Source organism: Manis pentadactyla, chromosome 15, assembly GCF_030020395.1.
Source record: "Manis pentadactyla isolate mManPen7 chromosome 15, mManPen7.hap1, whole genome shotgun sequence".
NCBI lineage: Eukaryota > Metazoa > Chordata > Mammalia > Pholidota > Manidae > Manis > Manis pentadactyla.
Genome location: NC_080033.1, coordinates 82,520,853 through 82,543,855, shown reverse-complemented (window position 1 = coordinate 82,543,855; position 23,003 = coordinate 82,520,853). Strand labels below are relative to the sequence as shown.

Below are 23,003 nucleotides of genomic sequence, written 5' to 3'. Positions count from 1 at the left end.
GGAATTGGGGCCGGGGGCCGGGGGTGGCAGTGGCTCCAAGGCCACAGAGCCTCTTGTTTACCCAGAGCCCAACACCAAGCCCTTTCTCTCTCCTCACATGGCCCAGAGACCACGGGCCCTCAGGGTCACAGCCGGCAGGGAGGGCCTCCTCCCTCGGAACGCGGAGCAGCTCCGGCCGAGGGCGCCCGCTCCTCGGTTTTAAATGAAGTCTGGGTCCTGGAGCGGCAACCCTGCCCCCTCCCCCCACTCGCCCCTGATGCTCAGGAGAACCCCCCCAGCGGACCCCCCAGCCCCTCATGTGCCCATCTCAGGGGAGCCTCTCAGGCTCCCGGAGGCAGGGCCACTGGCCCGCTCTCCGAGCTCTCGCCTCGCTGCCCAGCACTACCCCTGTGGGCCCGCCCGGGGGACGGCCGGACACCTGCTGACCTGAGTCCTGTCTGGGGGCTGCTTGCCTGGAGCCGAGCGTCAATCCCGTGCCCTGGCAGGCCAAGTGTGGGCTGTGCCGCAGGTGGTGGGGCATGCCGGCTGGGGGATGGGTCAGGAGGAGCAGGGGGGAGCGGCTGTGAGGAGCTGGTGTGATCGGAACCAGCCTGGGTTGGGTCCCCAGGAGCGCTGGACGGCTGTGGGAGGCCATGATGTCCATACAGGGGGTCTGGCCGGGCCCTTTGTGACTCATTTTCCCCATCTGTACCATGCACAACAGCAGCCTCTTATTGGTGCTCATGGGGTGCAGTGAGGACCCCGTATGGCCAGTCACTGCACAGGGCCTGTCCTTCACAGTCTGGGGGCAACTCAGCTGGGAGCCCCTTTCCTGGAGGCTGCAGGGGGTCCTGCCTGCCCCTAGGGGGTCTTAGTGGCAGGGGTCCAGGAGCACAGTGGCCTGAAGATCCAGTGAGAGCTGACCCTGGACAGGGCTGACCCACTGGGAGGCTTGGAGGGCACCAGTCTCCCCCATTCCCACGTGTGGCAGGACGGCTGGCTTCCTGTGTGGGCCACTGGCCTTCGGGGCCCTGTGGCGTGCTCTGTGTCACCCACTTGTGCCTCCCCGAGCCGTGGCCCCTTCCTCAGCCAGACCCTAGGCTGCAGCCTGGGGCAGGTGCAGACCACATCTGGGTGGTGGTGTGTGGGGGCGCCGTGTGGGCTGTGTCCATAAAAGGCTCCAGTACTGGGCACCCGGCCTTCCCGCCTGTTGACCTGCAGGCAGCAGTCCACAGAGATGGCTGTGCAGATAAGGCCTGACCTGGGGGGAGCGGCAGGGCATGAGGCTCCCTGTGCAGGGAGGTCCCTCCTGTGGAATGTGGCCCCACCCGCGCCCTGGAATCTGGCTGCCTCTGAGTGAAGAGTGTTTCCCACTGAGGCAGGTGGCCTGGTGCTGCCCTTCAGGGAAACAGGGCACATGACTCCTTACAAACCCCCACTTTCCAAACAGCGGGCCCCCTGACCACTGCTGTTCTCCAGGGGAGCCCAGCGGGTCCCAGTCCCGGTACTGGAGCTCTGATGTGAGAGGAATGGTCCCCAGCAGGGAAAGGGGGCTCCCAGCAGTGCCGAGCACCTTTGCTGATGGCTGAGTGTGGCTGGGAGGCCGGTCAGGCTCTGAGCCACCTGGCGCTATCCAAGCCTGTGTGGTGAGGGGGGCGCTGAGGGAGGCCCCTGGGGTGCCTCGCCCCTCAGTGCCCAGCCCACAGTGGCCGTGAGGCGCCCCCAGTCCTGAGCACTCCCCATAGCTTCACAGAGCTGGTGGTGTGGGGAGGGCCTGGCTGTTGGCACCCTCCCCCCAGTGGGGCAGGTGAGCTGTCCAGCTGAGGGTCCTGGACACGGTACCAGCTGAACCCTCCACGGTACCCGGCTTGTGGCTGGGCTCCAAGTAGGCAGCCACGTGCCCAGGCCTCCCCACATGCCCACATGTGGCTCTTTGACCTCTGTCCTCCACTGACTTCAGGGGAGGCAACCCCCTTTTCCACCGTGGGAGGTTCTTGGAGCTCCAGAAACCGTGACATGCTCCAGAAACCGATTTTCTCTGCACCCGCGGCCTGTGCCAGCGCGCTCTGTCCGCGAGGCGGGGCAGGGACTGTTGTGCGCGGTCCTCCCCAGTGCCTGTCCCGTGTGTTGTGGAGCAAAGCCCCTCAGATGCCAGAGCTGGGAAGGGACTGAGGCACAGGCCCCACAACAAGGTGGCTTCTGGCTGAAGGTGTGGTGGGGTCTCGGTGGGTGTGCCGAGCACGTTTCATGGAGTGATGAGCAGTGGAGGGCCGCTGAGGGCCTGCTGGCCGTTCTGGGCTGCAGCGTGGTGGGTGAGGGAGCCTGGCAGGCCAGATCCCCTTGGCTTTGCCTCCTGCCCCCCGCAAGCTCTCCCAGGGTCCCCACGTGCCGGGGGCTCAGACACCAGGCCATGCCGCCAGTGCTGACCCCGTCCACAGTCTCTGCCCCCAAGCGTGGGGGCCGCTCTGGGATGGGTCGAAGCCCTCTGTTGGCCCGAGCACTGGGGGGTGTAAGGCCCCACTGCCAGGGTGGCTCCAGGCTCCAGAGGGCAGGGGACAGCCCGTGCCCGGCTGCTCCCTCTGCCACGTCCGGTCCTTCTTTCTCCCCTTCTCGTGCCCCCACCCCTGGCAGAAGCCGACAGGGAAGTGTTTATGGCTTTCTCCTCCCAGCCAAATAAGGCAGGGTGAGCGTTCCCGGGAGACAGCGGCTGGGGAGGGTGGCCAGGCCTTGGGTCAGGACCCCCATGCTGGCAGCTGTCATCGGGGGCCTCTCAGCCTCCCGCCCCCGGGCCCCGGCTGGCCTCCGAGGAGCTTCTCCCCCTGGTGCAGAAGGCCTGAGATGTGCCTGCTGGGCCAGGGGGCCCTGGGGACGCAGGTGGCTCCTGTCCTCTCAGCCTCCAGCCCTTCTGTGATCTGCATTCCCCCATCTTCGTCCTTTTGGGGAGCTCACTGCTAAGCAGGGAGGCCTCACACTCAGGCCCCAGGCCCCGTGCACAAGTCAGTGTGGCGAAATCTTGGTGTAGACCTTCTGGGCCTTTTCCTACATTTACATACACACATCCTGTTTCTGTTTTAATTTTAGTCTTAAGAGGAATCATCATGTGCATGGATGGCTGTCTGCCTGTGGTGTTCAGAGTGTCTTAGGGACCGGCCCGTGGTAGCCCTCCTACTATGCGCCGGGCCCTGGGGGGCTGTCAGCACCACTCCTGCTTACCCGCTGAGGAAACTGAGGTGCAGAGGGCCATCTCCTGCAGAGCTGTGGCCTCCGTTCCACGGTGGGGAGACCGAGGCCCGCAGCAGTGCTGGGCAGCCGAGGGTCCCGGTCCCTCGTGCGGCTCTGTGCCGCCCCCCCAGACAGTCACCCGTGGCCCAGGCCCTGTGCCTTCGCCCCACAGGAGGAGGAGGAGGTGGCCGAGTGATGCTGGCTGCCCCCCACTCCATCTCCTCTGTATGCCGAGGTCCTGACCACCCCCAGCCCGGTGGCAGCTCTGCCCTGACCCCGAGGTCCCACGTCAGCCCTGCTGGCTATGCCTCCCGCCCTGCTGCCCCTCATGCTTGCACGTCCGGCCAGCCCTCCCTGCCCCACTGTCCCCTGCAGGCTGTCCTGGGGGTGGCCCTCACCCTCCGCCATCTGCACTGGGCCGCCTGGACCTTTGCCATTTCTGGGGAAGCACCGGTCGCTGGGATTCAGCGTCTCATCTGCCAAGTAGAGCTGAGGATGGTGACAGTGGTGCCATGGCACGTCCACCCCCGTCCAGGCCTCGCCCTGTCCTGGGCCACTGTCCTCCCGGCCCCTGAAGCTGATTCGGCCTCACATGGGAGACTTGCCCATCAGTCCCCGTCCCGGGAGGGCCCTGCCTGCGCCGCCCCAGGCCTGTGCCGCCTTCCTGCCCCCTGACCTCCTGCAGCAAGGGCCTAGGGTCGTCCTGCAGATGGCACTGAAAACACCTGCCTCTGCGTTGCTGTGAGGACTCCTCAGCCCCTTGTGCTGTGTGGGGCTTGGTTCACCCCTCTTTACAGGTGGGGAAACCGAGGCTCGGCTCTCCTGCAGGAGGGATGGGGTGGGAAGGTGGACGCATGCTGAGCAGTGCCCTGGGTCCCCGGCAGGCCCGTCCCCCTGTGGTCAAGGCCACTGCGTGCGTGGGGTGCCCCACAGCATGGTGTGCAGCCCTGGATATTCGTGGCTTTCTCCACTGACCCCACCTGCCCCCCTTCCTGACCTGGCCCCGCTGAGACGAGGGCAGCCTCTGCCTCTTCAGGCCCCATTCGCTCATCTGCGGGAGGGGGCACCGGCAGGCTTGTGGTGGGTAGCGTCTGTGAAGGGTTAAGTATGTGCTGGAGGTGCTGGCGGTCGGGAGCCCTTTCCTGCCCGCTTTCTCTTCCCATTGTTCCTGGCAGGAAAAAGCATTTCCTCCATGAGGTCACCAGCCCAGGCAGCTCAAAGTGGGGGGTCGGGGCTCTCTGCACAGGGCAGGCCCAGCAGTTCTTAGGACACCTTGGGTCCCCACCTCCTCTCCAGCTGAGCGTCTTCCTTCTCTGCTGGAGCCTGGAGCTGCCCGCAACCTCCTCTGGCCTTCAAGGCCGGAAGCAGAGTCACCTCCTCCAGTCAGCCTGCTCTGATGCCCGGGGCCTCCCTGGCATGTGGTCCAGTGAGGCCCTGCCCGGGGCACCGAGACCAGCACCCTCAGTGGCTCCAGGGACAGTGGACAGATGGGGCGCTCTGAAGGCCCTGGGCGTGGGGCCAGGCTGAGTGGCCAGGAAAGCCCTTCCCTCTGAGAAGCTCTGCCTCACTGGGACAGCAGGGGTGTGAGGGCAGCCCAGGGGCCACTGCTGAGGCCGGTCCCCCTCGGCTCCCACGCTGGCCTGGGGTTGCTCGCTCTGCTGGCTGGCCCCTCGCCCCATCCCAGCCCCTGGTTAAGGGAGAGGCATGATGGGCTGGGGGCCTAATTAAGCCCCTACTCCTTCTCCACCCACTGGGGCTGGGAGCCCACGGGCCCAGCTCTCCCTGTTCACGTCTCCTGGGCCAGCCTCCAAGACTGTCCAGGTGCCACCTGCCTGCGCTGTGTCCGCTCTCTGGCAGGGTCAGGAGGCCCACAGAGGCCGGCCCACCTCACAGCCTGTCTCTGGGCGAGCTGGTGTGCTCTGGCGGGCCGGGTGTACCCTGAGACACCCCAGGGCCCCTGGGATTGCTGGAGCGTCCTCATGTGTGTCGGCAGGACGCCCACTTCCTAGGTACACGCAGCTTTCTCTCCAGCTCCACTCTGTCCCCGGAGCCTAGACGGTGCCTCCTGCCACACGGCCAGCTCTGTGCCCTGGTCTCCTGGCCTGGCTCCTTCAGCAGACCTGGAGGCTGGCCGGGCACACGGGGAGGAGGTGTGTGTGTGGTGGTGGCTGCAGGATATGGAGAACGCACTGAGCTGTACCCTTAAAAATGGTTCCGATGACGACTTTTGTGTTCTGTGCATTTTACCAAAACAAAGAGCCTCTGAAATGAGTGAGGGGCTTCAGAAACCAGAAGCTGAGAGGCAGGTGCAGCCCCAGCCCGCCCTGCCTCCTGGGGCTTCCCTGCTCCCGCACCACATTTGAAGCCTGTCACGGGCGTTTGAACATGGTCTCCGGGGCACACATGCTCCCAAGCTAGGTGTCCCTGACGGGCCAGAACTCGAGTGCCTCTGGGTGGGGACCTGCAGAAGAGGTCCTCAGAGAAAGGATAGGTGGGTGGGTGGGTGGAAGGACGGGCAGATGGACAGGTGTGCTGGCTGGGTGACTGGGTGGCTGGGTATCGCCTGGCTGGGAAAGCGCGCTCCAGGCTGGTACAAAAGGGGAGGGTGGCACCTTCTGGGGACGAACTGGGGCTGGCTGAGAGAGGCAGAAGGCAGTGGCCAGAACGCACAGCTCTGGGAAACAAAGAGCTTTTGGGGCCTTTTCTGTAAATACATTTCCCTCCTGCCTCTTGGGCCACATCAGATTGATTTTTTTAAAATGAAAATACGTAATTGTTGAAAAAGTTTAGCTTTCGAGTTACGCTGACCACTGTGGCCAGAAAAGGCGACATCTTAGCTTCAGGGACGATTTGCAGGGGAGTGCAGTGCCGCGGTGTCCATGGGACAGCGCCCGGGCCCTTCCACCCAGGCCCGCGTCAGCCCAGCGTTTCCTCGCTGCTGGGCCGGCAGAAGGGCCTGGGGCTCGGCAGGGGTCACTGAGCCCCGGGTCCCGGCCCTGCCCAGGCATCTCACACCTGTGGGTCAGTGTGACCTTCCTGACCGCGCTGCCGGCAAGGACCGTCACCCCATGGTGCAGGGTGAGACCCGAGGCCCAGAGGGTGAGTTGTCCGCCACCCTGTCTCGTCCTTGCATTGCCCGAGCTCCTGGTCGGGTCCCAGGCTTGGTGAAGGTGGACACGGAGGGGCTTCGATGAGCCGGGCTGTGCTTCCCCCAGAGGACACCAGGGGGACGGGGTGCGGCTCGGCTAGGACGCGGGGCAGGTGGAGGTATGGGCAGCCCCCTGGCCCTGAAGGGGCTGTGGGCCTGGCTGTGGGTCAGATGCTGGCGGGGGCCGCAGGGGCCGAGTGCCCTTGTCCCTTCTCGGGAGTCCAGTGAAGGCCCATCTGAATCGCAAGGGGCCACCTGAGGGAGAAAGGTGCCATCGCCACCAGCCCGTGCCCGGCAGCCGGAGGCTGTGGGGAAGACAGGCGCCCTCCGGGCTTGGAAGGCTTCTCCCAGAGGGCGCTTGCTCTCCCGGGCTCCGTTCACGGGGAGATGACCTGGCTGGTTTATTTTTAGCACGCCCCACCTGGCCGTCGCCCCCCACTGGAGGCCCATGTGACCACATCCGCAACTGAGTGCCGGTCAGCGCGTTTCAGCCCTGGCTGTCCAGACACTGCCAGGTGGAGGTCCAAGCCACTGCCAAGCTCACAGTGGGGCCTGAGGAGCAGAGGGCAGCTGCTCAGGAGACTGCGCGGGCCTTTGTCTTGTGCCTGGTGGTGGGAAGGAGAGGAGTGGGGCCCTTCCTTCTGCTCAGGACACACTCCGGGCTACGGGGGTTGTTGCAGAGTGGATGAACTTGTGGTGGGTCTGGTGCCACAGCGTCTGCGGTCCTCCTGGGCCCGGGCGGGCAGGACTGGGTCTTCCTGGGCCCACTTGCTGGTGGCTGGGACCGAGGGGTACAGTGGGTGGAGGGTCTGGCTCTGGGGCCTCCTGGTGGTGCGCATGAGCCGCTGGCCCCTTGGGACTGTGTAGGGCCCCCCAGGAAGGCTCAGGGAGCCCCTGGCTCCCTGCATCAGGACGCACGGCACCTCCCCCGTTGTTCTCCGACAGCCCTCTGTTCCGGGGGGCAAGCCAGGCCCCCTCTTCCCCACCGCTGTCCTCTGCCCAGGGAGCTTCCATCTGCACAGGTCCTAGGAAAGTACCCACCATGCGGGAAGGCGTGTTGAGTCGGTGAGAGAGGAGGCAGGAGCGAGCTCCTGGCCCCTGGCGACTCTCAAAGGCGGGAGGGGAGCTGGGCCGGGCCGGTGGCGCCCTGGCTCGACAGGACTTAGGGCTCAGAGGGCTGGGCCCCAAAAGCCAATCGTGCTGTGTGTTAATTTAAGATAGAAAATACTGAAAACGAGAAAACAAGTAGGAAAATCAGCCACAGCCTTGGTGTGGACACGGCAGGTGGCGTGTGCCCCAGACGCGCAGACGTGCCGGAGCCGCAGGCACGTGTAGGAGGGGCTGTAGGGCACGGCGCGACCGCGCCCGGGTGACGGGTGATGCGCCGCCTGGCCGTGCTGACACCCTCCCTCCCTGCAGCCTGCCTGCTCCGCGTCAGTGCCCTCTCGCTGGTCTACCTGCTGGCCCTCCTGCTCCTGCCCTGGCTGCCAGGCCCCTCCCGCCACGGCCTCCGAGGTAAGGGGGGCGGTCGGGCCCAGAGCTCGCGTCCACGTGGGCCCCGCAGAGCCCCGGGCGGTGGTGGCCTCTCCCTGTGGTTCGGTGGCCGTGGGTAAAGGACAAGGGGCCCCAAGTTTCATTTCTCGTCACAAGCCCTTGGTTCGCTTCAGAATCTGTTTTCTGACCACGTCGTGTGGGGGGCACGCAGAGGGTGCTGGGGTTGCCAGAGGATCCCCCCCGGGACCTGTCCCTGCGCCTCCTGCAGGCTCCGCCCCCACCCCCAGCGCCAGTCTGGCAGCCGCCCTGCCTGGCAAGGCCTCTCTCCGCCCTTAGGGCTCAGCTCTCCCCACCCTCCCAGAGCCCAGCTCCATACCCCCCTAGTTCGGGCAGCTGGGCACATGGTGTCCATCCTGGGTTCTGAGCCCTGGAGTGGGCACTGTCTCAGTGCCCCCCAGACAGATGGACGCAGGGACGCCCATCAGAGGGCTCTGCCCACAGGGGGGCTGGACTGTGAAGTCCAAGGCATGGGCCCATCAGGAGGGGCTGGAGCAGAGGCCATCGCCCGTTGCGGGATCCCATGGACGAGGGGACAGGGGAGATGCAACACCTGCTGCCCCCGCTCCCCAAGCAGGGTATAGGAGATGCAGGCCTGTAGCCAGAGGGCACAGGGCACAGACAGGGCCCGGCCGTCCTCAGAGGGCCCTTCACCTGGGGCCCCTGCCGCCTGCTGTCTGAGTTGGTCAGTGTGTATCCTCGTCCCAGCTCTTTAGGGCGGGCATGTGCTCAGGAGCCCACCCCACAGGCTGCGGTATGCCCTCGGGTGGGAGGGGCCCTTAGGTTTCAGAGGGTTGAGGCTTCTGGGGAGAGGCCCAGCGTATGCACAGTGCTGGGAGCCACTGGGGATCCCAGACCTCTGCCCCAGCTGTCCGCCCCATTCCCAGCGGCCAGGCCCAGGCCCAGGCCTGCCGCACTGTCTTCCTCTCGCCTCCCTGGAGCCAGTGCTGTCCGTTCCCAGGCCCTCGGTATTTCATGCCCAGCACGCAATTGGAAGCACTTTCTCTAATAGGCAGCCTCCCAGCTGGGCCAGGGCGTCAGCCTGAGTGGGGGAGGATTAAGAAGCAGGGGAGGCACTGGGAGGCTTCCCCACATGACCTCTGTCCATCCATCTGTCCACCCTCAGAGGCCCTTTAGGGGCAGAGAGGCTGCCTGGATTTTCCGGGTGGGAGAGGGGGAAGTAGGAGGCCTGTGCCCAAGCGCCTGTCTTGGGCCTGTGAGCTGTGCAGACACCTGCCCTTGGCCCCTGCATCTGGCGGAAGGTCTGACGCTGCCTGGGGCCCCTGTGGGCGCTGACCCCTAGCCCATCCCCGCGTGGGTGTTGTTCAGGCACTGGGCTCCCCATGGGTGCTGACCCCAGCCCATCCGCACGTGGGTTTTGGTTGGGCACGGAGCTCCCTGCACACAGAGGAATCAGAGGCGTGTTTTCTCTGGAAATCTCCGGCTGCTTTGTCCTTTGGCCTGGGGCTGGGGGCCAGCCGCTGCAGGCCCTGGTACGTGGGTGCAGGCCGTGTGCCCTGCAAAGGGCAGGGCAGGGCAGGCAGTATGGGATGGCCCTGGGGGGTCAGCTCCAGCAACCCGCTTAGCATTTAGGGACCCACCCACCCCTGCCTTGGCACAGAACTGACCTGAGGCTCCCCCTGCCCCTGGATGTCATGGCTGCTTTAACTCAGGTGCTGGGTGGAGGGCTGAGGGCCTGGCGGGCAGGGCCCTGGCTGGGTTGCCCTTCAGAGCACCACACTGTGAGGGTCCCTCACGTTTGCTGGGTGACAGGATGAGGGGCCCTGTGAGTACCCCCAGCTCGCTGTGGACTCAGGCCTGCCCCCCAACCCAGGCCCAGCAGGGCAGGCCTCCCAGGGATCATGGCTCAGCCTCTGCCCATCGCCTTCCTGCCCTGCCCATCCGGACCCTTCTGTGTGGGCCCCCACATGCCAGTCATCCCTTGCCTGGCACCTGGAAGGAGGGGCACCATCTGTAAACAGCTCATCAAGCACAAGGGCCGGGCCTTTGTGGACAGCAGTTCAGTGGGTGGGTGGGTGTTGAAGGAGCACCGGGAAGGCCCAGGGAGCGGAGGGCTGGTGGTCCGTGAACTCTGGCAGGGAGGAGGGCCACCAGGGCGGTCAGGGCCACTGCGGAGCACTGGAGATGCCCGGGGGTGTCTGCAGGCCGAGTGGCCATCTGGGGTGGCTGTGGGGCCGAGGCCCAGGGCTCCTGCTCCACTCGGGCGCTCTTCGTCCCTCCCGACCCCGAGGGCCCCCCCACTTCCTCTGCTCCTGGAGTCCACAGCCCCCCAGCCCTGCTTCCCCTCTCTCTGGAGAGCCCCTCCCCTGAGAAGGAGCCCCTGCCCCTCCGGGTGGGCCGGGTCAGTTCCGTGCCACCCTCCCCGCCTTGGACAGAGGTGGGGTCCTGCCCACAGGGCCGAGCCTGGCCCCCGTCTGTGCTCCCTGCGCTGTGCCAGCCTTGTGTTGCCGAGTGGCGCAGGTCCTGAGGAGGGGCCAGTGCCTTCAGCAGCGGCAGCAGGCGGTCCTACTCTGCCCTGGACAGCCCCTCCCCTTCCTGCAGAGGGCGCCCTCTTGCCCAGCACTTGAACCCCCGAGTCCACAGGGACCTGGTTCCAACCCCACCACAGCCTTTCTCTCTCTGGCAGATGCAGGAGTCCCTGGCTGCCTGATCTGCTCCTGCCCAAGCGCAGGTGGGCAGGCGGTGGGCACCCAAGCTTTGATTAGTCATGTGGTTGAGTGCTGGCAGCCTCTCCTGGAGGGGTCAGACCAGCAGGAGGAGAGGACGGGGAGCACGGGCTCAGCAGTGGGGCTTTGAGATGCCACCAGGCCCCGAGGAGGTGCCAGGAGCTTGGGAGCGGTGGGGGTGTCCCTTAGAGATGGATGTTTGGAGGTGCTGGTGGGCAGATGGGGTCTGCGGCAGCCCCTGGAGAAGAGCGCCAGAGCCCTGCCTCGCCCGCCTGCCCCCTCAGGTCAGAAGCCCGCACAGCTTTCCTGTCCCAGTGGTCTCGGGCCCTCCCGGACCCGGCCACATGGCTGGTAGTGGCTTGTGGCCCAGGATGCTGTGCTAGCTGAGGACTGGGGAGGGGACAGGGAGACCGTGGGGAGTGGTGACAGGTGACATCCTGCCAGCTGCGTGTCAGGTGCAGGCCAGGTAACAGGGAGCTTCCCTCCTGACCTGGGGGGGCCATGCATGTTTCGGAGCCCATCAGGCCTGGTCCTGTGGCTTCAGTGTCTGGCTTGGGAGTGGGGTGAGGCCCTGGGGGTGCGCAGGCCGCCCGCCCGCCCAGTCTGCAGGGGTCTGCAGGAGAGCGCCGTGCAGGGGAGCCAGGCAGAAGGGGGTCGCAGCTGTGGCCTCCGCAGGCTCCTGGCAGGCAGGGCGGGCGGCCACAGAAGGTTCTGGTCCATGGGCAGCCTGGGTCCCCACCCCTGGGAGGAGGCCCTGGCCTACCCCTCATCTTGGCCTGGGACTCCGGGGTGGGGCGAGGGGGCCCAGCCAGGGCCTGAGGCAGGCTGTTCGCATTCATTTTCCAAGCCCCTTCCAGGAAGGCCCCGCCCGGTGCCCCCTGCCTCCCGCAGGTCAGAGGCTGTAATGGAGGGGGTGCTGGGAGGGGTCTAGAGGCAGGCGAGTGGGAGGCCCCTCCCTGGGATCCCCCACCTTCTCTGAGCCCGGATTCCCTCGGGGGAGCCAGGCGAGACCGCGGGTGTGTGGAACACGGGGCCCTGCACACTGGGCAGGCGCAGGGCACTCCAGCCCACCTGCAGGCCCACTCCCCGACTGGGAGTCCGTTCTCAGAGGCGATGGTGCCGGGAGGCAGTGAACAGACGGGCCCTGAGTTTCCTGCGTCCAGGCCAGTGAGGCGCGGCCCGCACCCCACCACCCCTCCGGCCCTCAGCGCTGGGAAGTCAGCACGGCCTGTGCTGCTGTCCGGGTCTTCGGGGACCCCCAGCCTGCGGGGTGGGGCTGCGGAAGGAAGCTGCCCACACGGCCTGCGGCCTGCAGCCTGGACTGCAAGCTCAGAGCACAGGAATCGGAACCGAGAGGCCTGCCTGGGCCTGGCTCCCACCCTGGAGCGGAGGCCACCCGGGGCTCCCCGAGTCCTCCGGGAATGCCCAGCCCCCGCCCGGCAGCCAGAGGCCTGCTTCCCGGGGAGCAGAGGGCTGCCCCACTTAGGCTGCCATGTCCCACCAGGAGCGGGCACCGAGGGCGCTTGCCTGGAGCTGCCCCTGCTGTCTGGGGGCTCCTGGGCCTGGTCCCCACCCTGGCTTCTCCCCCATGAGATGGGGCTCTGACAGGGTTTGGGCCCCCAGAATGCATATGATCAAGCTGTGTGCTGGCCTCCCCCTGCCTGCCCCGCCGCAGGTCACCCTGGCCGCCTTCTCCGAGCACTGCTGGGCTTCAGCCTCGTCTTCCTGGCAGCCCACCTCACCTTTCAGATATGCCTGCGCACCGTGCCCCGCCTGGACCGGCTTCTGGGGCCTAGCTGTGAGTCGCCGTGGCCTGGGAGGGGGCGTGTGGGGCAGCACGTCTGGGGGTGGCTAGTGGCCTGGGGAAGGGAGCCACTGCAGCCCTGGGGGGCCTCAGCTGCCCTGCCTGACCCTGGCTTTGCCTAATATGGGCCGTCCCAAGTGCCTACCCGCGAGTTATGTCCAGCCCGATGGCCAAGGTCATGTGACCTAGTAATGGCTAGCCGCGGGGCCGGGCCAGGGACCATGCAGTGCTGACCCCAGAATCTGGAATCCCACCCCCGGTCTCCCCAGGGCCCCCATCAGCATCTTCCTCCAGTGCCCAAGGGGGCTGGATGGCATCTACAGCTGGCATTAGCACCCCCAACTCCAGAAAGGACTGGCGTCAGTGCCCCATCTTCACCTGGGGAGCCCAGCCAGGATCCCTGCCTCCGGGTTCTGCCTGGCATGGCTCCCACCAGGCTCTGCATTCAGCCATATGGGTGGGTAGGGTGCCCACCTGGCTTCCTGTTTCCATTCCATGAGGGTTGTGCCCCTCTGTTTAGAAACAGAAGCCTGGAGAAGAGTTGGTGCCTTGATGGCGCCAGTCCCGGGGCTCTGAGACCAGGCCTCCCCACTCTGGGCCCGCTGTGCCCCCAAGGAGCAGCCGGCCTCCTCTGATGGTCCTGAGAGCCCGGCTCGGAGTACTGGCCACTTCAGCTCCCCTGCGGCCACATGCTGCCCATGGGGCTCTGAATCCCCATTCTGCCAGGCAGAGCTGCTGGGCCTCTGGTCTGCCCGGCTTTCCCTGGCTGGCCCCGTGCCCTGCTGGTAAAGGCAGTGCTGTGGGAGCGCCCTGAGCAACGACAGGCACCCGGGAGACCAGGGCTTCTGTGACCTGGGGTCCCCGAGGGCCGCCTGGGGACAGGGAGAGTGGTGCATGCTGTGTGCCCTCTGCCTGACCTGCTTCCCGTTTTTTCTGCAGGCAGCCCCTGGGAGACCCTCTCCCGACACATAGGGGTCACAAGGTAAGAGCCCCCCACTTTGGGGATTTCCCAGCCTGAGGCCGGGGCTCCCAGTTTCCCGCTCCATGCCAACCACTGGGCTCTGCCCTTCACAGGCTCAACCTTAACGACATCCCAACCACCATCCAGCTGGTGGCCCCCGACCTGGGCGTCCTGGTGGTGTCCTCCGTGTGCCTCGGCCTCTGCAGGCGCCTCGCACGGGCATCCCGGTGGGGCCAGCGCACCCAGGACCTGGTGAGGGCGGCGGCTGGGGAGGGTTGCCTGCAGCTGACCTAGCCTGCCGTCGGGCCCAGGGCTGGACTGCTGCGCTGCCTGCCCTTGGGCACCCCTCCCTGGCAGTCCTGCTAACTCTGGGAGACTTGCAGGGGCATGTGGGCACCAGTGGGCACAAGGGCCGGGCTGCCTCTGGTTTCCTCATTAGCAGAACCAGGGCTTCCTGGAACAGCTCTGCCAGGAAGGGGCTGGACTCCTTCCTGAAACCTGGGCTGGGCAGGAGGGATCAGCTCCCCACCCCGCACTGTGCACCACCCTCCAGCACAGGGCTGCCCTCTGGTCTGCCAGGCCTGTGGGGCGGGTCATCTTCATCCAAGTGTTCCCTAACCTCCTAACCCGGGTCGGCTGGCAGGAACCCTGTAGGTAGGCCTCAGAGCCAGGTGGTCCCACGTGCCCAGAGGTAGGAGCAGCCTAGTTGCACCCTGGCACAACCCCGCCTAGTTGGACCACACACACAGCCGCACACAGTCCGTGGCGCATCACACGCACGCTCTGAGGGGGTCAGGTGAGCTGTGGGTGGGAGGCAAGGAGATGAGTGGAAACTTCGGCTGAGCTCCCTGCACGGCCCGTGGGACCTGCTGAGTCAGGGTTGGAGCGAGGCTTGGCCAGGCGGGGCGCCAGAGGCGGCCTGAGCACCTGCCTCCCCAGGCAGCAGCTGCCTCTTCTCCCCACTCCTGGAAACACTGATTTTCCCAGTTCCCAGAAGCTTTCCCAGGGCCAGGGCCAGCTGTGGGCAGGGGGCCGGGCCAGGAGTGGCAGGCCCGGCTGCCGCACTGTCCCGCGGCCGTCTCCCCGCCCCATGAGTCCAAGCTGTAACGGGGGATCCCAGCCGTGCATTCCGGCCTTGGAGCCGGGGCCCCCTGCTCTGATGTCCTGGGCCCTGGATGTCTGCACCCATGTCCCCCGGTCTGCCCTCTTCAGGTGTGGCTCAGCAGCTCCCCTGGGGCCCCCTGGGCTCTGTGAGGGCAGGATCCACGTCTGGCACATTTCCCCTGTCTCGTCCCCACCCCATTTGACAGAGGGTCAGGAGTTAGGTGACACCCAGTGCCATGCAAGGCTGCCTGGCTCCAGAGCCTGCGCCCTCAGCCCAGATGCCGAGTGCCGTCCCAGTCATGGGAGAGGGGGCAGCGGGCATCACTACTGAGCGTGGGACTTGAGGTCCCCTCTGGGCCCATTTCTCTACTTAGAAGGAAAGCACTGCTTCAGCTGGTGGGACCAGGAGTGGCAGGTATAAACTGTGGAGTGCGGTGTACGTGCTGCGTGCATCTGCCCTCCTTTCTCCTCCCCGAGAACCCCCCCTCGGGCCTGCTTGGGAGCCAGACCTCAGGGCCAGGGGCTTTGAGATGCACGCGGGAGCCCACCTGCCCTGTGCTTGGAGACCCTGGTCTACATGGGGAAATAGGGAGGAGGCCCTTAGGGGACCCCAGCATGACCTGAGGTCCAGGCACGTCCATCAGCACGTGTGCCAGCACTGGGGCAGGAGCGGGCCGCCCCCAGGAAGGCCTGCAGGCTGTGAACTTGAGTGAGGGGGCAGGAAGGGGCGGTGGGCCCCTGGGCGTGCTGGGTGGCACTGGCCACACTTGGGCCAGCAGCCCGGGGATCCTAAGGGCCACGCACTGACCTGTCCCTCCGCTGACCTTGGCAGGAGGACAATGACAGGGAAGCAGACCCCAGCCCCCCAGCAGGGCTTCAGGAAGCCCCTGCGCTGGCCTCCAACCGGAGGTCGCGGCTGGCGGCCCGGTTCCGGATCACAGCCCACTGGCTGCTGGTGGCCGCTGGGCGGACCCTGGCCGTGGTGCTGCTTGCTCTGGCAGGTACCCAGCGGGCAGGGAGCGGGAACCCTGCCCCAGCTGTCCCACCAGGACGGGTCGCGGCAGCCTGCCGGAGCTGCCCACCAACCCTGCCCGCCTCCGCCTGGTCCTGCAGGCATTGCCCACCCCTCGGCCTTCTCCAGCGCCTACTTCCTGCTCTTCCTGGCCATCTGCACCTGGTGGGCCTGCCACTTTCCCATCAGCCCCCTGGGCTTCAGCGCGCTCTGTGTCACCGTGGGCTGCTTTGGCGCCGGCCATCTCGTCTGCCTCTACTGCTACCAGACACCTTTCGCCCAGGTTGTGCTCCCACCTGCTGGCATCTGGGCCAGGTGAGGGCTTGTCCACACAGGCCATGCCTCTTCCCTTGCCCTGCCTGCCTGGCCCTATCTCCTTGGCCAGTGGTCAGTGACGTGCCTTCCCGGGCAGGGTGTTTGGTCTTAAGGACTTACTGGCCCCCACCAACTGCTCCAGTGCCTCGGTGCTGGTCCTCAACACCAGCCACGACTGGCCCGTGTACGTGAGCCCTGGCATCCTCCTGCTGCTCTACTACGCCGTGGTCTCACTCCTGAAGCTGCCCGAGGCGCAGACCTTGGACCAGGTGGGCACTCAGGGCCGCCCCGCTGTCCTTGCGCCCACCCCCAACCCCAGTCCCTGAAACATCGGGTGGGGAGTTGAGCTCTGGGCTCTGGTCTCCAGTCTCCACAGGAGGCCGCCGGGGGCAGTGAGGAACAAGAGGTGGAGCTGACCGAGCTGGACCAGTGGCCCCAGGGCGAGGCCAGGGCTGCAGCCGCCAGCGAGGAGGGGGCTGTCCAGGTGAGGGTGCAGGCTGAGCTGTGGGACTGGAGCCCACCTGCCCACACCTGCCACCTGCTCGGCTCACGGGTCTTGGCCTGCCCTTGCAGTACATGCTGCCCATGCCCGCCAAGCCTGACTCTGAGGCTGACAACTGCATTGTGCACGACCTGACTGGCCACAGCCCTGTCCCACTGGGCGCCCGTGAGTACGCGCACCCAGGCTGCGGGGGGGACACCATGCATGGACACGCTAGTGCTGCCCCCTGGTGGCCGCAGGGCGACCCATCAACATGTCCACCTCCGGCTGAGGCTGCGAGGGGCCCTGCTGCGGAGCAGATATGCTGGGCGCGCTTTGGGTCTCCCAGCCCCTTCCCACCCGCCTCCCGGTCCGTAGAGGACTTGAGTGTCCCACCGTGGGCTGACCCTGTGGCCTAGGGTGGCTGACTGGCATCCTGGCAGATGCTGACCTGGCAGCTATGTGCTGGCCACACCCCCATGGGGACATTTTTTCTGGGAGCTTTATTTTTCTCTCCTAAACCTTGGTTCCCACTCTGCACGAAGCAGGAGATGCCAGGCCAGCCTCGGGAGCTGGCGCCCTGAGGTGGTTCGTGTGTAGAGCTCTATCAGGTGGGAGCTGTGCCCTTTGCTGGCACTTTCTGCCCCCAGAGCCCACCACAGCCATCTGCTGAGTGTGTTCCTTCCTTCCCACTGGGCGGCCACGCCAACACCCTTCTGAATTTTATGGCAAAGTCAGGTGCGGGTGCAGGGCTCTGGCCTGTTGGTGTCGGGGCTCCCCCAGCTGGAGACCCAGCTCCCTGGGTGACCTCCGCCCTGCCCCCTAGTGCGCTCCAGGCCAGCTGTGCCTAAAGAGCGGTCCCCGCTACATGGCTTGGGCCACCTCATCATGGACCAGAGCTACGTGTGTGCCCTCATCGCCATGATGGTAAGGAGCCGCGGCCTGGGCGGCCCCTCGCCACGTCCTGGGAGGCGGGTGGTCTGAGTTCACAGGGCCTGGAGTCTCGTCACCAGAGGTGGTGCTGCAGGGGCTGGGGGAGCAGGGCTGGGGGTGCCGGGTGCCGGCAGCCTGCCCACCAGCCCGGCCATCCAGGTGTGGAGCATCACCTACCACAGCTGGCTCACCTTCGTGCTGCTGCTCTGGGCCTGCCTCATCTGGACCGTGCGCAGCCGCCACCAGCTGGCCATGCTCTGCTCGCCCTTCATCTTGCTGTATGGGCTGGCGCTCTGCGGCCTGCACTACGTGTGGGCCATGGACCTGAGCTCTGAGCTGCCCACCACCCTGGGCCCTGTCAGCCTGCGCCAGCTGGGGCTGGAGCACACCCGCTACCCCTGCCTGGACCTCGGGGCCATGGTGAGCACCCCTCCCAACTGCAGGGCGCCTGTGAGCTCACCTGGCGCCCTGGATTTCTGCATGGGGGTCTCTGACAATGCCATTCTGCTCATCACTCAGCGTGCCAGGCGAGTGGGAGGGCAGGGAGGCCAGGGCCTTCCCTGGCTGTCACCAGGTCCCTGCTGGCAGCACAGAGCCGATGCTGAGCACACAACCCAGGAGGGCATGGGCGGTGATCCCATCATCAGGGCACAGCCAAGTCCCTGACAGGGTGGCCTTGCAAGTTGCCCCTGGGCCTGAGTGGGGCTTGTATGTCACTGTGTCCCTGCATGAGCCGGCATGTGCCAGGGTCGCACCTGATGTCTGTCCCACTGCCCGCCACGTTTGGGAGCCAGTGGGTTATATCTCACCATGTGAGCCATGTGCATATGTGTGTGTGCCAACACGTGAAGCTGTGTTCACACACGTGGGCCCGTGTGGAAGCCTGTGCATATGTGCAAATGTGCACACCTGTATGGTCCACGTCTCGGTGTGTACAGTGTGCTCGAGGGGAGGGGGGCTGCCCAGCCACTGGCCCTCAGGCAGCCGTCCCCCGCCAGCTGCTGTACACCCTGACCTTCTGGCTCCTGCTGCGCCAGTTTGTGAAGGAGAAGCTGCTGCGGAAGGCGGGGGCCCCCGCTGCGCTGACGGAGGTCACCGTGGCAGGCACGGGTGAGCAGGCTGGGCAGGTGGGGACCGCCCCCTCCGCCCGGCCCTGAGCCGTGAGCCCAGCCCCTGGCTCGGCCCACAGAGCCCACGCGGACGCAGACGCTGCTGCAGAGCCTGGGGAGGCTGGTCGCCGGCCTGCACGCCAAGTACTGGATCTACGTGTGCGCCGGCATGTTCATCGTGGTCAGCTTTGCCGGCCGCCTCGTCGTCTACAAGATCGTCTACATGCTCCTCTTCCTGCTCTGCCTCACCCTCTTCCAGGTGCCTGGGGGCGACGGGGGGCGGGACCCCGGCCGCAGGGCTGGACCTCACGGCGCCCCTCCGGCAGGTCTACTACAGCCTCTGGCGGAAGCTGCTCAAGGCCTTCTGGTGGCTGGTGGTGGCCTACACCATGCTGGTGCTCGTCGCCGTCTACACCTTCCAGTTTCAGGACTTCCCCGTGTACTGGCGCAACCTGACGGGCCTCACTGACGAGCAGTGAGTGGCGGGCGGGCGGGCGGGCGGTGTCGGGGGCGCCCACGTGTGTGGGGCGCGGCGCTGACCCCCCGCCCTCGTAGGCTGGGGGACCTGGGCCTGGAGCAGTTCAGCGTGTCCGAGCTCTTCTCCAGCATCTTCGTCCCCGGCTTCTTCCTGCTCGCCTGCATCCTGCAGCTCCACTACTTCCACCAGCCCTTCATGCGGCTCACGGACCTGGGGCGCAGCCCCCGCGCCCGCCCCCCGCGCCGGGCTCCCAGGTGCACCCTCTGCTCTGCCGGCTGCCTGCTGGGTGCTGGCTCCTGGGGGCCCGCAGAGCATGTCCCCGACCCCCTTCCAGCCCCCAGAACCGCACAGGAACCTTGTCTGGGGGTTTAAGGGGCTGTGGGCACTCGGACGGGAGGACGCAGCCTTGGCTGCCACCTTCAAACGCAGAAGGGCCTCAGGCAGGGGGGGCTGTAGGGGCGGAGTGCCAGCCAGGTCCCGTGCTCCCGAGCTAGGGGCTGCAAACAGGCTTCTGTCAGCCTGGGGACTGGGAGGGCAGGAGCAGGGGGCCTGCAGGGCCCGCCCGGGAGTGCGGGTGTGAGTGGCACTGCGGGGCCCTGTCCTAGGCAGGACGTGGTGAGCGGGACCCCACTGCTGCGGCAGGAAGAGGAGGAGGACCCCAGGGTGGAGGAGCTGAGCTCGGCTGGCCCCAGCCAGGCCACTCAGGTCCTGGAGAGTAAGTTGGGGGAAGGGGTGGGGTGTCTCCAGAGACCCGGTGAGCTCGGGAGGGCTGTCCCTTCCTCACACCCCCTCCCAATAGTTGCAGCCAACAACTGGGGCCTGGTGGCCGAGCGACTGCTGGACCTGGCTGCCGCCTTCTCCGACATCCTTGGCCGCGTGCAGACCCTGGTGGGGCGCCTGCTGGAGCTGCATATCTTCAAGCTGGTGGCCCTGTACACTGTCTGGGTGGCGCTGAGAGAGGTGAGCACCCACAGACCCACTGCCCATGTCTGCAGCAGCCACTAGGGCCCTGCGGGTGCAGACGGTGGGCCCACGGGGCAGGGCAGGGCCGCGCCTGCCCCACCAGCACCGCCTGCCCGCAGGTGTCGGTGATGAACCTGCTGCTCCTGGCGCTGTGGGCCTTCGCCCTGCCCTACCCCCGCTTTCGGCCCATGGCCTCCTGCCTGTCCACCGTGTGGACCTGCATCGTCATCGTGTGCAAGATGCTCTACCAGCTCAAGGTTGTGAGCCCCCACGAGTACTCCAGCAACTGCACGAAGGTAGGGTGCCCTGCGCGCCCAAGCCCCACACCCAGGGATGGAGACAGAGGGCCTGTCTCGGGGGCCGAGGACTTCCTGGAGCGTCCTTCAGCCTGGCCTGCAGAGGACCTGCTCCCGTGGGGAGGCGTCCGGGTTCGGAGGGGTCCTGACTCGGCTGGGCCCTCTGTGTGCAGCACAGGGTGCTGTGTGAGGTGGTGCTGAGGGTGTCGGAGCGAAGGGGCCACGTCCAGGGCGGCTTCTGCGCACAGCTCTCTCCTTCCTCCCTTCCCCAGCCCCACACCCCGGCCCCTTCCCCAGGAGGCCTCCCCCTTGCAGCTAGCCTGGCCCACACCTGCCCGGGAGCCATGGCAGAGGTGGGGCAGGGCAGGCCAGCGGTCCCTGGGGTCACTGCCCAGGTCCTGGCGGAGCAGATGCTCACTCCAACCCTGCCCTCAGCCCTTCCCCAACAGCACCAACCTGCAGAGGACAGAGATCAACCAGTCTCTGCTGTACCGAGGGCCCATTGACCCCGCCAACTGGTTTGGGGTGAGGAAGGGCTTCCCCAACCTGGGCTACATCCAGGTGAGTGAGGCGCCCGGGAGCGGCAGGTGGGCGGGCAGGCGGCGGAGCCTGACTGCCTCCCCCCCCCCCCCCCCCGACCCCAGAACCACCTGCAGATCCTGCTGCTGCTGGTATTTGAGGCCATCGTGTACCGGCGCCAGGAGCACCAGCGCCGGCTGCACCAGATGGCCCCCCTGCCCGCCCAGGCTGTCTGCGCGAGTGGCACGCGCCAGCAGCTGGACCGGGACCTGCTCGGGTGCCTCCAGTACTTCATCAACTTCTTCTTCTACAAATTTGGGCTGGAGGTGAGGCCATTGCCCCTTCCCTGGGCAGGCTGGCCCTGGGGCCCCTTAGCACCCTCTGGGCATGCGCTGAGCATTGGCGCTGCGCAGGCCCTTGGGGGTGCTGGGTCCTGTGCACTCAGCCGGCCTCACTTGGAGAGGGGCCTGTAGGGTGGGGGTGGGGGTCCGGGACAGGCACCCCCAGGCTTGGTTACCCCGCAGGGCAGCGACCTTCCAGCCTCCCCATCCCTCCAGGAAAGGCGTGTGGGCTGTTGAGAGCCTGCGCTGCAGCCCTGTGCTGTGCCCAACGCCCCACTGCCTGGGGGGCGCCTCTGGGCACCTCAGAGCCAGCCCGTGGCCAGGCGGGTCCCGTCCTGCTCACTCTGGTCCCCGTGCTCGTCTCCATCCCCAGATCTGCTTCCTGATGGCCGTGAATGTGATTGGGCAGCGTATGAACTTCATGGTCATCCTGCACGGCTGCTGGCTGGTGGCCCTCCTCACCCGCCGCCGCCGCAGGGCCATCGCCCGCCTCTGGCCCAACTACTGCCTCTTCCTGGTGCTCTTCCTTCTGTACCAGTACCTGCTGTGTCTGGGCATCCCCCCGGCCCTGTGCATTGGTGAGGAGGGCACAGCTGCAGGCTGGGTGTGGGGGGCACCAAAGGCGCCGCTGTGCAGGGCCTCTGTGGCCTGTAGAGGCACATGGCCGTGTTACCCGCCTACCCTGGAGTTGCGTCCTGCGCTGTCCATTCATCTGCCAGCGATATTATGTGTTCCATTTCTCTGCATCCTCACCAGCATTTGGTGCCATCACCTTTTTATTTCAGCCATTCTGATGGGTATGTGACACCGTTGTACTGTGGTCTGTCCGTGCCAGGGCTCAGCACCTGGGGAGGCCTGCCGGCCCCAGCCTGCCAGTTACTCTAGGCTGTCTCTCGGTTCCTCCTCCTGGGGCACGGGGCACGGGGAACTTTATGTCTGAAAAGCATACAGATCAGAGAGTGCCGGAACCTCTGGGCTGGTGGCCTCTTGGGGCTCTGGTGCGACTGGGTGTGTTTTGAGGCTGCGTGAATGTGGGTGACTGGGCATAAGATCCCGTGGACACTGGGCCCCTGCAGGCCACAGGGCGGCAGACAGGGAGGGACGGGACATCTGGGGCCAATACATGCCCTCTACCTGCAGACTACCCGTGGCGCTGGAGCCAGGCCATCCCCATGAATTCCACGCTCATCAAGTGGCTGTACCTGCCAGACTTCTTCAGGGTCCCCAACTCCACCAACCTCATCAGTGAGTACCTGCTGGCAGGGCCCTGGTCTGCACATACTGCGTGCCAGCTTCCCTGGAGGCTCTGCACAGGGACAGGCGCGTTGTCCAGGCCAATCTTGTGGTTCCCAGCGAGTGGGGGGCTGGGAGCAATTTGTTCCAGGAGTGTGCCTGGTCCTGCAGGCACATCCCCAGGAGATAGACGGGCCCACCTCACGCATGCGTACCTAGCCATGCAGACCGTCTGCACGCAGGGTGGACACAGGTGGGCACCTGTGTGGACACTGGGATGCACGTGGGTGGACAGAGACGCAGGTGTGCAGACTGATGTCCACATGGGGAGCAGGCAGGCGTGTGTCGGCCTCATCTGATGTGCGTGTGGCGTGTGGAGAGCCCCTAGACACACAGGGCATGTGCAAACGGCTGTGATCCCCAGCTCCCAGTGCACACCCACGCCCGTAGGCAGACGCACCAGTGCTCACACAGGCAGGCGCGTCTGCCCACCTCCCTCATGCACACACCAAAGCTGCCACCTGGTCTGGGGTGGGAGGGCAGAGCCACAGGACAGGCCCGGCGCCCCACCAAGCCCCTGGCCTCTGCTGGCCGGCATTCTGGGGTGCCTGTAGCTGTAGTCTCCATGTGCCCACAGGCGACTTCCTCCTGCTGCTCTGTGCCTCCCAGCAGTGGCTGGTGTTTTCGGCTGAACACACTGAGGAGTGGCAGCACATGGCTGGCACGAACACCGACTGCCTGGAGCTGCCACAGGGGGAGCCCAACCCTGTGCCCAACTTCATGCACTGCAGGTGGGTCCCGTGGCATCCTGCTCGCTGGGGCTGTGTAGGCAGCTGGTCAGCGGGGCTGACATGTGCTAGGCTCCGC

At 66.3% G+C, this 23,003-nt stretch overlaps 1 protein-coding gene across 4 annotated transcripts in view; it reads left to right on the top strand.

Annotated features, from left to right (window-relative positions):
- Positions 1–23,003, top strand: part of PIEZO1 (piezo type mechanosensitive ion channel component 1) — a 48,832-nt gene that overhangs the window by 15,997 nt on the left and 9,832 nt on the right. For all 4 annotated transcript variants that reach the window (XM_036924239.2, XM_036924241.2, XM_036924240.2 and 1 more), the window contains exons 2-24: positions 7,769–7,864; positions 12,263–12,385; positions 13,331–13,373; positions 13,466–13,604; positions 15,289–15,457; positions 15,570–15,783; positions 15,881–16,052; positions 16,151–16,267; positions 16,357–16,450; positions 17,091–17,191; positions 17,357–17,617; positions 18,196–18,307; positions 18,387–18,565; positions 18,633–18,781; positions 18,862–19,038; positions 19,390–19,499; positions 19,584–19,744; positions 19,867–20,043; positions 20,479–20,604; positions 20,688–20,888; positions 21,277–21,481; positions 22,044–22,148; positions 22,774–22,927. In XM_036924239.2, the coding sequence (XP_036780134.2) occupies positions 7,769–7,864; positions 12,263–12,385; positions 13,331–13,373; positions 13,466–13,604; positions 15,289–15,457; positions 15,570–15,783; positions 15,881–16,052; positions 16,151–16,267; positions 16,357–16,450; positions 17,091–17,191; positions 17,357–17,617; positions 18,196–18,307; positions 18,387–18,565; positions 18,633–18,781; positions 18,862–19,038; positions 19,390–19,499; positions 19,584–19,744; positions 19,867–20,043; positions 20,479–20,604; positions 20,688–20,888; positions 21,277–21,481; positions 22,044–22,148; positions 22,774–22,927 (3,385 nt within the window). The remainder of the gene's footprint in view (positions 1–7,768; positions 7,865–12,262; positions 12,386–13,330; positions 13,374–13,465; positions 13,605–15,288; positions 15,458–15,569; positions 15,784–15,880; positions 16,053–16,150; positions 16,268–16,356; positions 16,451–17,090; positions 17,192–17,356; positions 17,618–18,195; positions 18,308–18,386; positions 18,566–18,632; positions 18,782–18,861; positions 19,039–19,389; positions 19,500–19,583; positions 19,745–19,866; positions 20,044–20,478; positions 20,605–20,687; positions 20,889–21,276; positions 21,482–22,043; positions 22,149–22,773; positions 22,928–23,003) is intronic.